Genomic DNA, 12,638 nt, shown 5'->3' on the forward strand with positions numbered 1-12,638 from the left:
TCATTCCAGAGAGGCCATTCAAAAACCACAGGTGGGTAATGAACTTTGATAACCATCAGCGTACATTGGATGAAAAACCATGCCTGCAGGTAACAGACTGCACGGTTATTCCTTTCAATGCAAACCTGGCACAGTGTTGGATTTGCAGGCATCATACAAGGTAGGTCGCCGTTCTGGTACTCCTTTGGTTATGACGTTGCCATTTTTAGACACTCTCCCTTACAGTTGCAACAGTTGCTTAAATACGTGAAATTAAAAGGCCGCAAAGCTGACGCTATTAATTTCTTTCCACCTGAAGTCCACCTGGAACCATCCCTTCTCTGCTTCAGAAGAGAGCTCCAAACCTCCTCTAATCGGGCAGTGCACTCTACAGATCACAGGAGGAATTGGGCGTTGCAAACTCAGACCCTTCGGCTGACCCAGCACACTTACATCTAACTGAAACTTCTCCTGTCCAGCATTGCATGCCCCGCAGCCCTCAATCATGCGCACCTCCGTTACACCCCCACAAGCAGCCATCACTCTCTCCTTTCACCCACTTGCCTTTCTGCCCTCATTCAACATCTACTGTACAACGCTCGACTGCTTTTCAGCGGCGGCCGGCACAGGTAAATGCAGTGGGGTGGTGGGGCATGTGGGTCGGGGTGGGAGAAGTGGAAGTCAACAGATGACGGAATAGGTATAATTAAATAAATAAATAATACCTATTCTATGGTCTGTCGGCTTCCTCCTTGCTGCGCCCTGCCCCACCCCACCGCGTTTACCTGAGCCAGCCGCCTCTGCTGCTTTGCCTCTAAGTCTGCGTCAGACAAACCCCTACACATACACACAAACTGAATGCAGCCTCCTGTCAATGAGCCATAACCTCAGAATTACAACTCAGCTCATGAAGACTGCATGAGAACGCTACTGCTGGTTGCTCGGGATGTTTCAAGCACTTTAGCATGGTGCATGTGAACCAGACAGCCAAGGCGTACCTGATCTACCAGCACAGAAGATGCAGGCATGTGATGCCAGGGTATGAGAACCCAGAGCCAGTGCTGCAACCCTCCCTCAAGAAGAAGGCAACAAGTGTACCAATCGTTGTCTGCAATAGTACTGCAGCAAAGGCCCACCCGTTGGGTATATTATTGCTGCAACTCTGCACAGGAAATAGAACATTCCTGCACAAGATCAGGTTGGCCACTTGCTGCCTTACAAAAACATTTACACTCACCAAACAACTAATGAAACATTTGCACAAACAGACCATGTCAAGTTTGGTTTCACGTTGGGTATTGTTTAAATGTCACTTTGCACAAGCCAGCTGGTAAACGTTGCAGTGCAAAATTGCCCCAAAGTAGCGAAACTAATGCAAGCGGGGAATTATTAGCAATGAATATTTTCAAACCACCATGCTTCTTATTGTTTGGCAAGAAATACATGGATGTGTGGTGCGGCGTTATTCAAGACTGCATTCATTCAATTCTTCATTCACCATTCACAAGCTCAGATCAGGATGTCACAGTCCAAAAGCAAATGAGACTGGCCTGGTCCTAGTTTGGACTACATCGAAAACCCACAATGTCTAACGTTTTCAAATAAAAGGAACCTTGAAGTCCAAACTCCCCGCATAGGAGGCAGAGCGAACGCGCTGCTGTGTTTAAACAGCTTCAGACGCTATCTCACGAGCGGTCTCGTGTTTCCTTGCTCATGCCAGCGACCTGCACACATTGCGCAGGCCATGCGGAATGCCATGTGTGCCTGTTATCTCCCCTGCTGGCTTTAGTGTACCGGTGCCTGCCTCTTGCTTTATTTTAGGACGCCATGTCACCGCTGTAATCTCAAACACAACGGATCTTGCCTTGTGCTTTTTATAAAAGGCACTGTGTCCTGTCCCGTCAGAGGCAGTGCTCCGAGTGATGACAGGAGCTTGGCAGCAAACCTTCTACTATCGAGCTTAGGGTAAGCCGAGGCTTGCTGCAGCGCCCCAGCCCGCTCGACCGTCTCCGGCGAGGAGAACCAAGCCGGGGTGCCCCACCCCTCCTCCCGCCAGTATCCAACCGTCTCTTCCGGATATAAACACACTGGATTCAAAGGCTGAGGTTGTGCGGAGTCACTCCACTGGTATGATAAACAAAGTAACTACATGGCAAAGTAATGCCAAAGAACAGATTACCCGTAAATGTTAAAACGAATTTTTATCAAAGCAACTAAAATTGGGAGTGCTTAGAAACAGGCTAACTCCATAACTTGCTGCTGGGCAGCCGTGAACGTCCTGGTCTGTCAGTGATATTTACAATGATTAGCCCTTTCGGTGCACCAGTGCACAGGGGAGGAACTATGCCCCTAAGTACAGTTTTAAAACAAACCCTTGAAGGAATTCCAAAGCAAGACTCCGATGAACTTCCCACCATTTGTTGCTGCTGTTTTTTTATTTCACAAAGTCATTTCAACAGAGAATGTGCTCACTATATATGAGCATTCACAACTATACCACTTATGTATGACTTTCACACATACATTGAGAAATCTGAACGGACGGCTCCTCCATTTGAGTGGAGCAGAGTCGCCCCACAAGCTCCAGAGCTGAAAATTCAAACGGTAATAAAGTTTATTTATTACCGTTTTCTTTTTCAGAACCAGTCCTGAACTAAGTGTCAGGATGGGGCGTGGCCAGTGCTGCCGAGTGGCAGCAGCAGAAACTTATGCGTGTTAAAATGGGCATGTCTCTTTGGCTGCTCGTCTTGGGCAAGACAGTCAGACATGCACATTTTCAAGTTCTCTAACTTAGCTGTCTTAGACAGCTGGGTTACAGAAAGCACAGGCCTCCGGTGATTTTAGGAGCGCTGGGAGAGCCTGCTCTACCCAATCCTGCTGCTGCTTTGATGCTGTGAAAGCAGCACCAGGATTGGGTAGTGCACTTTCCTGCATCAGGAACTTCCTGAAGACACACGAGGGAGGAGGATGTTTTTTTCTGTGCCTTCCCACCTCCGCCCTCAGTACAAGCCTGCCGCCTCTGAATATGAATGCAGTCTAATGACATGAGCTGCTGAATTTCACTCTGGGGATCCATGTTCGAGTCTGAGCTTTGGCTCAACATCCTTTGACTCTGAGCAAACTACTCAATCTGCTGTCCTTCAAATAAAATGAATCTGATCTTGTGTATTGTACTCTAGTGCTCCTGTAACGTGCTCCAATGCCTTATGTAAAGTCCAAAATGCATTAATGGGCCTCGTTTTAATACAAAAATTGATATGAGACCATATTCCACGCTTTGCTACAGAAGAGGTTTTTCAAATTTGGTAAAATCCCTAGTATCAACACCAAGATTTTTCAGAAGCAGTGTGATTATAGTGAAAGGATGCCATAGGCCAGCACCCCACTCTGACAAAGTATTCTAGCTCCAGAACTCCCCTAGAGTTCACTATCTACCAGTTCTATGGGCAGATGAATGTCTTGGACACAGTTCAATATTAAAGGGCACGGTCAAGGACCCGACAATTACAAGCAATTGCTGTTATTACATTAAAAAAATCTCCCTGTCTCATGTTCATTAAAGTTAGGTGAGTCACACAAGTTTTTTGTTTGAATATCAAGTGGTGGTTCTAAAAAGTTTGGGAAGCTCTGTTTTGTTGGATCTCTGTGGCGGTCATGCACCTGCGATGGGGACTAACAGGAAGTGTTTCTGACTCTATAGTTTACTTCTTCTATAGTTTACTTCTAGAGCGCCAGCAATGGGTTCAGTTCTTTACACATATACTTTCAGTCCATCAGTAACCTCAAGATTGCTCATGGTTATCCTTCTGTTTACTAAATCCTGGAATTTCTTTTCCGCTGTTTGATGAGGGCTGTTTTGTTATATATTTTCAGTCAACTCCACTTTTGCATTACAGTGAAACCTATTGCCTTTAAAACTCTAAAAGGATGCTGGATTTGTTGCAACAACATATGGCATGGTGCCTGAGATTTACTGAAATTGCAAACTGAGTACAACATTGTGAGCAATACAATATGTCAGCTTCTTTAGAAGCCTGCCTCAAATTGGCTTCATTTTATGATGTTTGACTTAAACACATTTCCTACTTGCCTTCCTTGTTTCAACTCTCTCATGTTCATTTTGGATAAGTTAGAATAGCTCGGAGTATCATATCTATAGAAAATGATTTGTAATTAACTTGGCCAGGCTCCCAGAAAAGTGAGTGCCATCCACAACAGCAAACTTAAGGCAATGTATTTTAATTTTTAGTGTAGCTTCCTCTGAACTCGGTAAAACCAAACATGTGGGGCTTAATTCCATGGAATGTTGCAACTTCTATATTTGTTATAAATTCAATTTCTGTGTGAATCTGAACTTCAGAGGATGTTTACATACCAAAGACTGACAACTAAAAGTAATGACACCGTAGAGCTGGCACTTACTCAACCATTGGCCCTTCCATTCCCTACCCCGCCTCTGCATCTGCCTTGGACTTCTGTGGAACGCATCCCTGTGGTGGCAGCCCTGCATGTTTTAGATTTAGGGGGCAACTACTTGAAATTGATTCTCAAAATGCTTTATTTTTAAAATCTTAGCAGCCATAATAAGGGTTTGATTGGAAGAGTACTTGGCCACAAATTCTGCACACCCCAGTTGGCTTGCTCTATTTAGAGTTGGGCGAACCATCATGTTCCCCCGATAGAGCCTCCACTGTCTCATCCATGGAAACCATAGACCGATGGCCCAACTAATATTGGGCCATCGGTCAAAGTACCTCAGGCCATCTTCCTTTTTTAGGACTGTTCCAGAAATTCCTTAAATTATACCATTATTCCACATACATGACAGTTGTGGTAACAATTTACAGTGAATGCTTAATTTGCTGTACATTTTTCTTAAATGCATGGGAATTACAGAACATGAGCGCCTGTTGTTTGTTTTTCTGCACTATCATTTTAGAGTGAAATGAGACCCCACATCAAAAGTTGATGTGAGGATTGAATTTATGCTGAAATAGAATGCGAGATGACAGATTTGCATTTTGCATAATTGTGTTCATTTCATGTAATGTTGCCAACATTTTGAGCAATTATGCAAATGTTTCACACCCATAAAAAGCATCTGTCGCAGAAATATATGCTCTAAAATACAGATTACCAAACTCTTGACTCTACTTAACATCTTACTATACAAATGTTGACCTATATTTAATGCTTGACACTCATCATTTTGAAAATCTAACTGGTTTTCAATGAGCTTGCTCAAGGCAAGCCCTTCCGCAAAATAGTTTCCATTATCCAAGAATACATTACAGCCTCTCATTACAAACATTTGACGGTGTCCACCATTTGTCCTTGAGGGTTGCACTTGTGTCAGGCTCGAGCCATCCTGAATTCTTAGGATATATGTACATGAGCTACATTTGCATGCAAACTAATCTCAATTGAACCAATTTACGCAGTCAGAGGTGTTCTTAAATTCCAGTATCATTCCCCCTCTTGAGGACAATTGTAGGACACCTTTGCAGAGCATCCTTGAGATGTTTTACTCTTTCTAGATAAACTCTATAGACATAAGAGATTGATAAATTATCTAATTTATTTCTGTTAATACAACCTAGATATAATTTGCATATCCACGTCATACTGTTCATAGGTGGCTGCAGAAAATAAATAAGGAAATAGTGCTTGGTCTACCTTTCATCGCCTCTTTCACAGTTGAATCAACTGGAATGATATTCTTCTCCACCAGTTCCAGGGGACCTGGCCTGAGAGCTATCTTTTCATTCAGGTCATCTGCAAGGCGGGCTCTTTTCAGCTTCATCTGAGTAGCCTGAAGCGACCCATCTGCGCCTGAGTCTAGGAGGTCAAAACCAACAAGGTCAGCTCAGAAACTCGACAGTTTTAGTTTTACTATGAAATAAAGACAGACACTAGCTTTGATTTGCTTGCTTGTTAGAAAGAATTACACGGAGACTTATTATTGACAGGATGATGCAGTTAGTTAACACTCTCTGTTGACTTCCGCGTTAATATGAATGTTATTAGCTCAAATTTTGACAAGGCCTACTCTGGTTTTAATTCTTCCACAGTCAGTAAATGTAGGACCATAAAATGTTTATGATACCAGTTCTTTACAGTACTTAGGTGTGCATCAGAATGTCTCACAGAGAAATGTTGTCTGCCAGAAACATTACCTAGAATGGTGAGATATTTTTGCAGATGGTATTTAGGAAATGTTATTTGTTGGACAATATTCTGCCAGTGCTATTCTGATATCACACCCTCATCAGAGCTTTTCAAATGTTTACCTACTTGGGATGTGGAAGTTGACTGTTTTCTATCCTGATGGGAAAGAATTACTCTTACAAACCTCTAATGAAGGCTACCATGTTAATCTGTCACTTCCAGGTATGAGGTTGGATCTCTGTGGATAACATTCGAGTTTGTTTTTCCATTTATTAACATAACATAAAATAACACTGGCTTGCTGGGCCTGAAAAAAACGACATTGACATGACTTCCCCTGATATGGCACTTCAATCCTGGAAGTATCATCTACATAGAAATGATGCCTCTATCTCTATGATCCCTCCCTTTTAACAATATATGGAGCATTGAAGGACTAGAGAGATGTTCTGGAGAGGTCATACAGGCAGGGAGCCTCCAGCTAAGCAGTTGAAGGTCTCTATCAAGATGCTAATGTTGTTTTTTTAAATTTGTTTTGAACAGTAATGATATGCGCCATTCGGTGGTCACTTAAGGTTACTTTTACACCATTGAGTCATTTAACAGGTTCAGTATATCTTTCTGTGTTACCTTGGTGACCCTTGCATAAGTGTATACATATGTCACAGGCATCAGATCCCAGAGCAGATTTCATAAAAGTTTAATATTATTCTATAGCTCATCTGCATATGAGACTATTAATGTGGTCTACAGTATAAAAACACATTACGTGCAGTAGAGACCAATCAGGGGCAATAGCAACTTGGTAAGAATTGTAAAATCACATAACTGTATTCAGAGAACGGTTTAGGGGAGTAGTTCTTAACCTTTTAACTTATGGGACCTCCACTTCAATATTACTGGAGCCTGGGGACCCCCCTCTGAACCATTATTGTGATCAGGGTACCCTTACTGAGTCATTAATTTAACTGGGGACCTCAGGCTAAGCAATTTCAGTGATTAGAACCGCAAAACAATACACAAAAATTATGAAACAAGCATTCATCAAACAAATACATAAATGACGAAATATTTAATTTAATTTACAATCAAATATTAAAAAAATCTAAACTGAAATTTTAATGGGAAGGTTGGAGCTTTTCTAAATTCAATTGAATCCACCCATTATGCATACTATATTCTGTGTGACACAGCCGCGGTCGGTAGCGGAGTGAGTACCTGCCGGGGCGGTGACGTAGGGAGGGGGTGGGACAGGGTGGTGGGGGGGTAATCTATTGATAATGGAGGTTTACAGGTAAATAAACATGTAAATAAATGAAACGAATTTCGTTGTGTGCACTACATCCCCACATGCAATGCAGTGCGCGCAACAAAATTTGATTGATTTATTTAAATGTTTACTTAACTGTAAACCTCCATTATCCATAGATTACTACCCCCCACCCTACCCCTCCCCCTCCCTACGTCACCGCCCCGGCAGGTACTCCCCTACCGACCACGGCTGGTGTGACGCACTGCTCACATTAATTAATCTGAAGATACCAACATGGTGCCTAATTTAGAGTTTGGTGGATAGGATGCTCCATCCAAAAAGTGACGAATATTCCAAGCACCATATTACAAATACCATTTAATATAATGCATGTATAATACGGTGGACAGGATATCCATCGATTTTGTAGAGGAGTATCTTATCCTCTAAACTCTAAGGGGCAGATTTATGAGGCCCTTGCGCCACGTTTACGCCGCTGTTGCGTCACGCAAGGCGGCGTAAACGTGGCGCATCCCTATGAACGATTTACAACGTGACGCATCTAGGCTGATGCGTCACGTTGTAAAGCCCTGCGCCGCTTGTGGGCGTTCCGGCGCAGGGTGGGCGTTCCGGGGCAGGTGCGCCTCGCAAAAGTGGCTGAGTGAAATCTATGAGATTTCACTCAGTCACTTTTAAGCCAATGCTGCGTCAAAAGCCTGCGCCTGCTTGAAGCAGGCGTAGGTCTTGACGCAGCATTGTTAAAATGGGGCACCCCCGAGCCTTGCTGGAGCTGCGTCGCGCTTGCGACGCAACTCCAGCAATGCGCCACATTTCCGGCACAGATGCGTCACGCATCTGTGCCGTTTTTGCACCATGGTGCGCCGCATTATAAATGCGGCGCACCATGGCTGGCGGAGCTGTGGCGCACTGTGGCGCATGTTAACTGGCGCATCCCTGGGGATGCGCCAGTTAACATAAATCTGCCCCTAAATTAGTCCAAGAATTTTTAGCTCCCAATTTCAAATTCCTACACATTTACTGAAAGTTTTAAACATTTCAGTTTTCAAAGTTGCTTCTTTATTTACATAAACGTTATTAATATGTTAATATTTTTTTAATTTCATATGGAATTGAGGACCCCCTGGGCAGGTGTTACGGACCCCTAGGGGGTCCCAGGACCACAGGTTAAAAACCACTGGTTTAGTGGGTAAAGTCAGTATATTGGGTGGATTATGACTAAATACATAAGGGTGAAGTAAAGTTCAGATTGGGCAAGCTATTTACGGGCAAGAAGTGCCTGCAGTTCTTTCCTAGATACAAACAATAAAACTGAGCTCTTAAAAGATTGGGTAGAACGTTCTATAATTCAGGACGGTCCCTGAAAAGAAGTGTCTAAAGCCTGAGGGGTTCTGAATTTCAGCTGCACCGAAGCCATCCTTATTTCTGTGCGTGGCCTCTTGGAACGCTGTTGTTTTTGAGGACCATTTTTATTATGCAGTTCTCTGGGACTGTCTCCCACAATGAGGGCTCCAGAACTGGATATATGGCGCTAGATATGACCTCTAAAACTGGATTTGAGCCTCTATGTAGTGCCTTGCCAATGATACTTCGCACAAAACTCATTTACAGACTTACAAATAGGCACAAGTGAATGGCGGCAAGCTTACTGAGTGATTATTGCTAGCCACAGAAGCGCTATCATGGTGAGACAAGAAGGAAAGCGAAAACCTCTACAAAACCTACATCGGCCTTAAAGGAAAGTGATTAGAAACTGAAGAACTAGCAAGGCTACTGTTTTCCAGACTCTTCGGAAATGGTTGTGGTAACTTCCCACAAAGCAAGCCATGGTTGAAAAAGACATGGACATTGATTCAACAAAGTCCTGGGGACCTTTGTTTAGCAGAATGACATCACACAGTCGAGGCTTTGCCTATCAATAGCCTTCTCTTGGCTGCTGAGGGTCTGGGGAAGAGAAATGTGTGGAACCACAGAAAGTAAGCAAAGCTAGAAGGCCCAAAATACAGGAGATTCTTCCGAGTTGTGGAAATATGAGGTCATTACAAGATCGTCTCTTAGAGATGGGGAATGATGTCCAGGGATCAGTGTCACAGGACTGATTCCCACATGTTATATCTCATTTGCGGTCCATTTTTCACCAGTAAAGCTCACCTGTTTTGAAGGAGAAATTTCCGGTTATAAGACATGGAAGTCGAAGTACTCTTACAACATTTCTAATACCTGGTGTGGCTGGCAACTCCTAGCGGCCACACGCGGAGTTACGGGATTCGTGTAATGAAGGCCAGCCTTTACCTTCATGTATCCTGTGGCCTGGGGTTGACAGAACAGTCCCTGGGGTGTTAAAGGGCGGGTAAGTGGGATCCACTGTTAACTTGTCTAAGGGATGCCCAGGAAGGACACCAGGGTTCATCTGTATATTCTTGAAAAGTTGTTTCCCCAAATAAAAAGTGAGGACTGAAACAACACATATCTTCATGAGTCTGCTCAGTTATAAATATGGAACTCGGTCTTGAAAAACAATTTACTTAGTAAAGACCTTTAATCCATGAAAAGCGAACAAGGGGCCAGGCGGCAGGTCTGCTTTCTGTAGCAGACGACAATAACAAGGCTACATGCCTGTACACGACACCTTCATTTCCTGACAGCCCATCTGCCTGAGCTATGACTTATTGAATGTTGTGAGTTATTATTCATTATCTACTGTGATAAAGGCTCCCCCTTTTCTCGCCTGTCCACACATCTGGCTTCTAGATACCGCTGTCTTCATCAGTCGCCAATGCCAGAACTGATCTATCAGAAAGACTGATGTACACTATTAATGCATTGCACCAACTGGGATTGCACCAGACGTGCTCCATCAAAGATGTGACTGATGCACTAAATCAAGCTTCGACATCAGTCTAACTGGGAGTCTGATGCCATTTGGGAAGGTACAATCTTGGCAAGAACTAAACATATCTCCCAGTCTTCTCCGTGCAATTAAGCCACTCCTCTCTCTCTCTCCCTCTCCCTCTCTCTCTCTCTCTCCCTCCCTCTCTCTCTCCCTTCCTCTCTCTCTCTCTCTCACTCTCTCTCTCACTCTCTCTCTCTCCCTCTCTCTCCCTCCCTCTCTCTCTCTCTCTCTCTCTCGCTCCCTCTCTCTCCCTCTTTCTCCCTCTCTCTCTCTCTCTCTCTCTCTCTCCCTCTCTCTCTCTCTCTCTCTCTCTCTCTCTCTCTCTCTCTCTCTCAATCTCTCTCTCCCTCTCTCTCTCTCTCTTTCTCCTTCCCCACTCTCCCTCGTTCTTCTCTCTCTCCCCCTTACTATCTCTTCTCTTGTTCTCCCCCCTCCCTCTTCTCTCTCTCTCAGGTCACCTATGTTCATTCGCTCAGCCTCTAATTGAAGGCAGTCTGCCCATTTGGTAAAGTACATATTCACTCCTTGGGGCTTCTTGGTGCTGAATAGCAGATGTTTGTTGTCACCTAACTCAATAGCACTCATAGTGTCCAACTTGGAGGGATGAAAGGCTGAGTGGCCTGTTGTGGTCCAGCCTGTGACCAAGAGGCAAACACTGATTCCCGGAGCGGGCGCATTAGTGCACAGGAGTCTTACTTTACGCGTATCTGCCTCCCAGGAAAAGACGAAGGGCAGGGCATGTTATGCTTGACATCAATGGACGCTGGGGCTTAACTCCAGAAAACAAAATAAGCTCTAACTTTTCCCATTTGCAGGTGGGTATGTGGGTGCTCGCAGGCGCGTCCCCTATGCTGGGCCTTTTATGGGGGCAAACACAGCCATTTGTCGGACCGACCAGTAATGTATGCAGCGTACTTGATATGATAGGTGAGTGGTTCACTGCAACCCCGGCGTGACTTACATGCACCCCTGTTTGTAAATCTAAGAACGAGGCTAAATATGAATTGTTTTGTAGTTTGTTTTTGTGTGAATCTTTCTGATTGCATTTTGTGATCGGTGCTTATTAACTCGTGCTTCCTAAATAAGGTGGGTAGTGGAGTTCGTAGTACCACATACAAAATCAGGAGGTGAAAATGAGGAGCGACGCTCGCGCTTCCAATGCTTCAATATCATTTCACGCATAACTAGAAACAAAAGGAAGCACTTCTTACCTTCTAGAATGTGCATATTGACCAAATCCGACCTTTCGGGTCTGTTTCTCATTTTGTGCTTTAAATATTCTTCAGTCTGTGAAACAAAAATACATACCAATGGTTTACACCCTGAAGTATGACACTTTGTATTTTACTTATATTGGAAGGATTTTCACATATTTCTATTGTTATGTCACACAGATTCCGGTATATAGCATAAAACGACTTTAAGCAATTTAATTCTCCAAATGGTCCAACCCATGTATATTCATTCATTCATTTATTAATTCACTCTTCTACTGACACTCACACACATGCTATGCCACTGTGTCAGACATGACTAAGGGCACTGAGATACTAAACCATCAATACGCCTCACAGCCACCAATCAGTGCTTACTTCTACAGATGGGGACTTATGGAGCTGCTATGGAATATGTAACTGCTCCATATGGTTATACTAGTCTTACCTGAAAAGGTTGTGTGTCAGAATATCATAGACATAAAAGAAACCTGGCATAAATACTGTGTCCTAAATTTCGTTTACAAAAATTCCACCCCATTGGGCATAGATGTTCCAATATTAACTCCAATGGGCTGATATTTTTGGAAAAGATATTTAAGACACAATACTTCAGACAGTGTTATGACTGCAACATTCTGGTGCCAGAACCTAATAAAACAAGCGTGCTTGCAATACATTTAGACACATGCAGCAATTTCTTTCATCCACATACATAAGACCATAGACATAGGCAGCCTCAGGTAGTGCTAAGCACTGAGTGATAGAGCAGGGCCTCTCTGATTGGCTCCAGGGCATGGACAACAACTGGTAGAGTCAAGAGCCCTGCTGGTCTCTTATTTTAACCAAGCTTCATAAAAAGTACTGCAGGTGCCCTCGAGATACTCCTTCTCTGGCACTCTTATCTGCCGCCCCTAGTGGCTCAAACTAGCTGCACCTCAAAGTTACCCACAACGCACCAAGTCCTCATAACGACCCACACCTAATGGAAATATGTAACATGTTATCTGAACACACAAACACACAACTGAATTAGAATTAGATTGTTGAACACAATCCTAGTTTTTTGTTTACTTTCTGACTATATGTAGGCTCAAAGGTCATTGTTCCGCAA

At 43.6% G+C, this 12,638-nt stretch overlaps 1 protein-coding gene across 6 annotated transcripts in view; it reads right to left on the reverse strand.

Moving 5' to 3' along the window:
• The window catches only part of MYOCD (myocardin), a 184,382-nt gene that overhangs the window by 79,129 nt on the left and 92,615 nt on the right, over positions 1–12,638 (reverse strand). For 4 of the 6 annotated variants that reach the window (XM_086930585.1, XM_086930584.1, XM_086930583.1 and 1 more), the window contains 2 exons: positions 11,522–11,597; positions 5,656–5,817 (listed from right to left, as the gene is read on the reverse strand). In XM_086930585.1, the coding sequence (XP_086786711.1) occupies positions 5,656–5,817; positions 11,522–11,597 (238 nt within the window). The remainder of the gene's footprint in view (positions 1–5,655; positions 5,818–11,521; positions 11,598–12,638) is intronic. The other 2 variants (XM_086930587.1, XM_086930586.1) reach the window with 1 other exon arrangement.

The sequence above is a fragment of the Lissotriton vulgaris genome, chromosome 7, assembly GCF_964263255.1.
Source record: "Lissotriton vulgaris chromosome 7, aLisVul1.2, whole genome shotgun sequence".
In the NCBI taxonomy this organism is placed as follows: Eukaryota; Metazoa; Chordata; class Amphibia; order Caudata; family Salamandridae; genus Lissotriton; species Lissotriton vulgaris.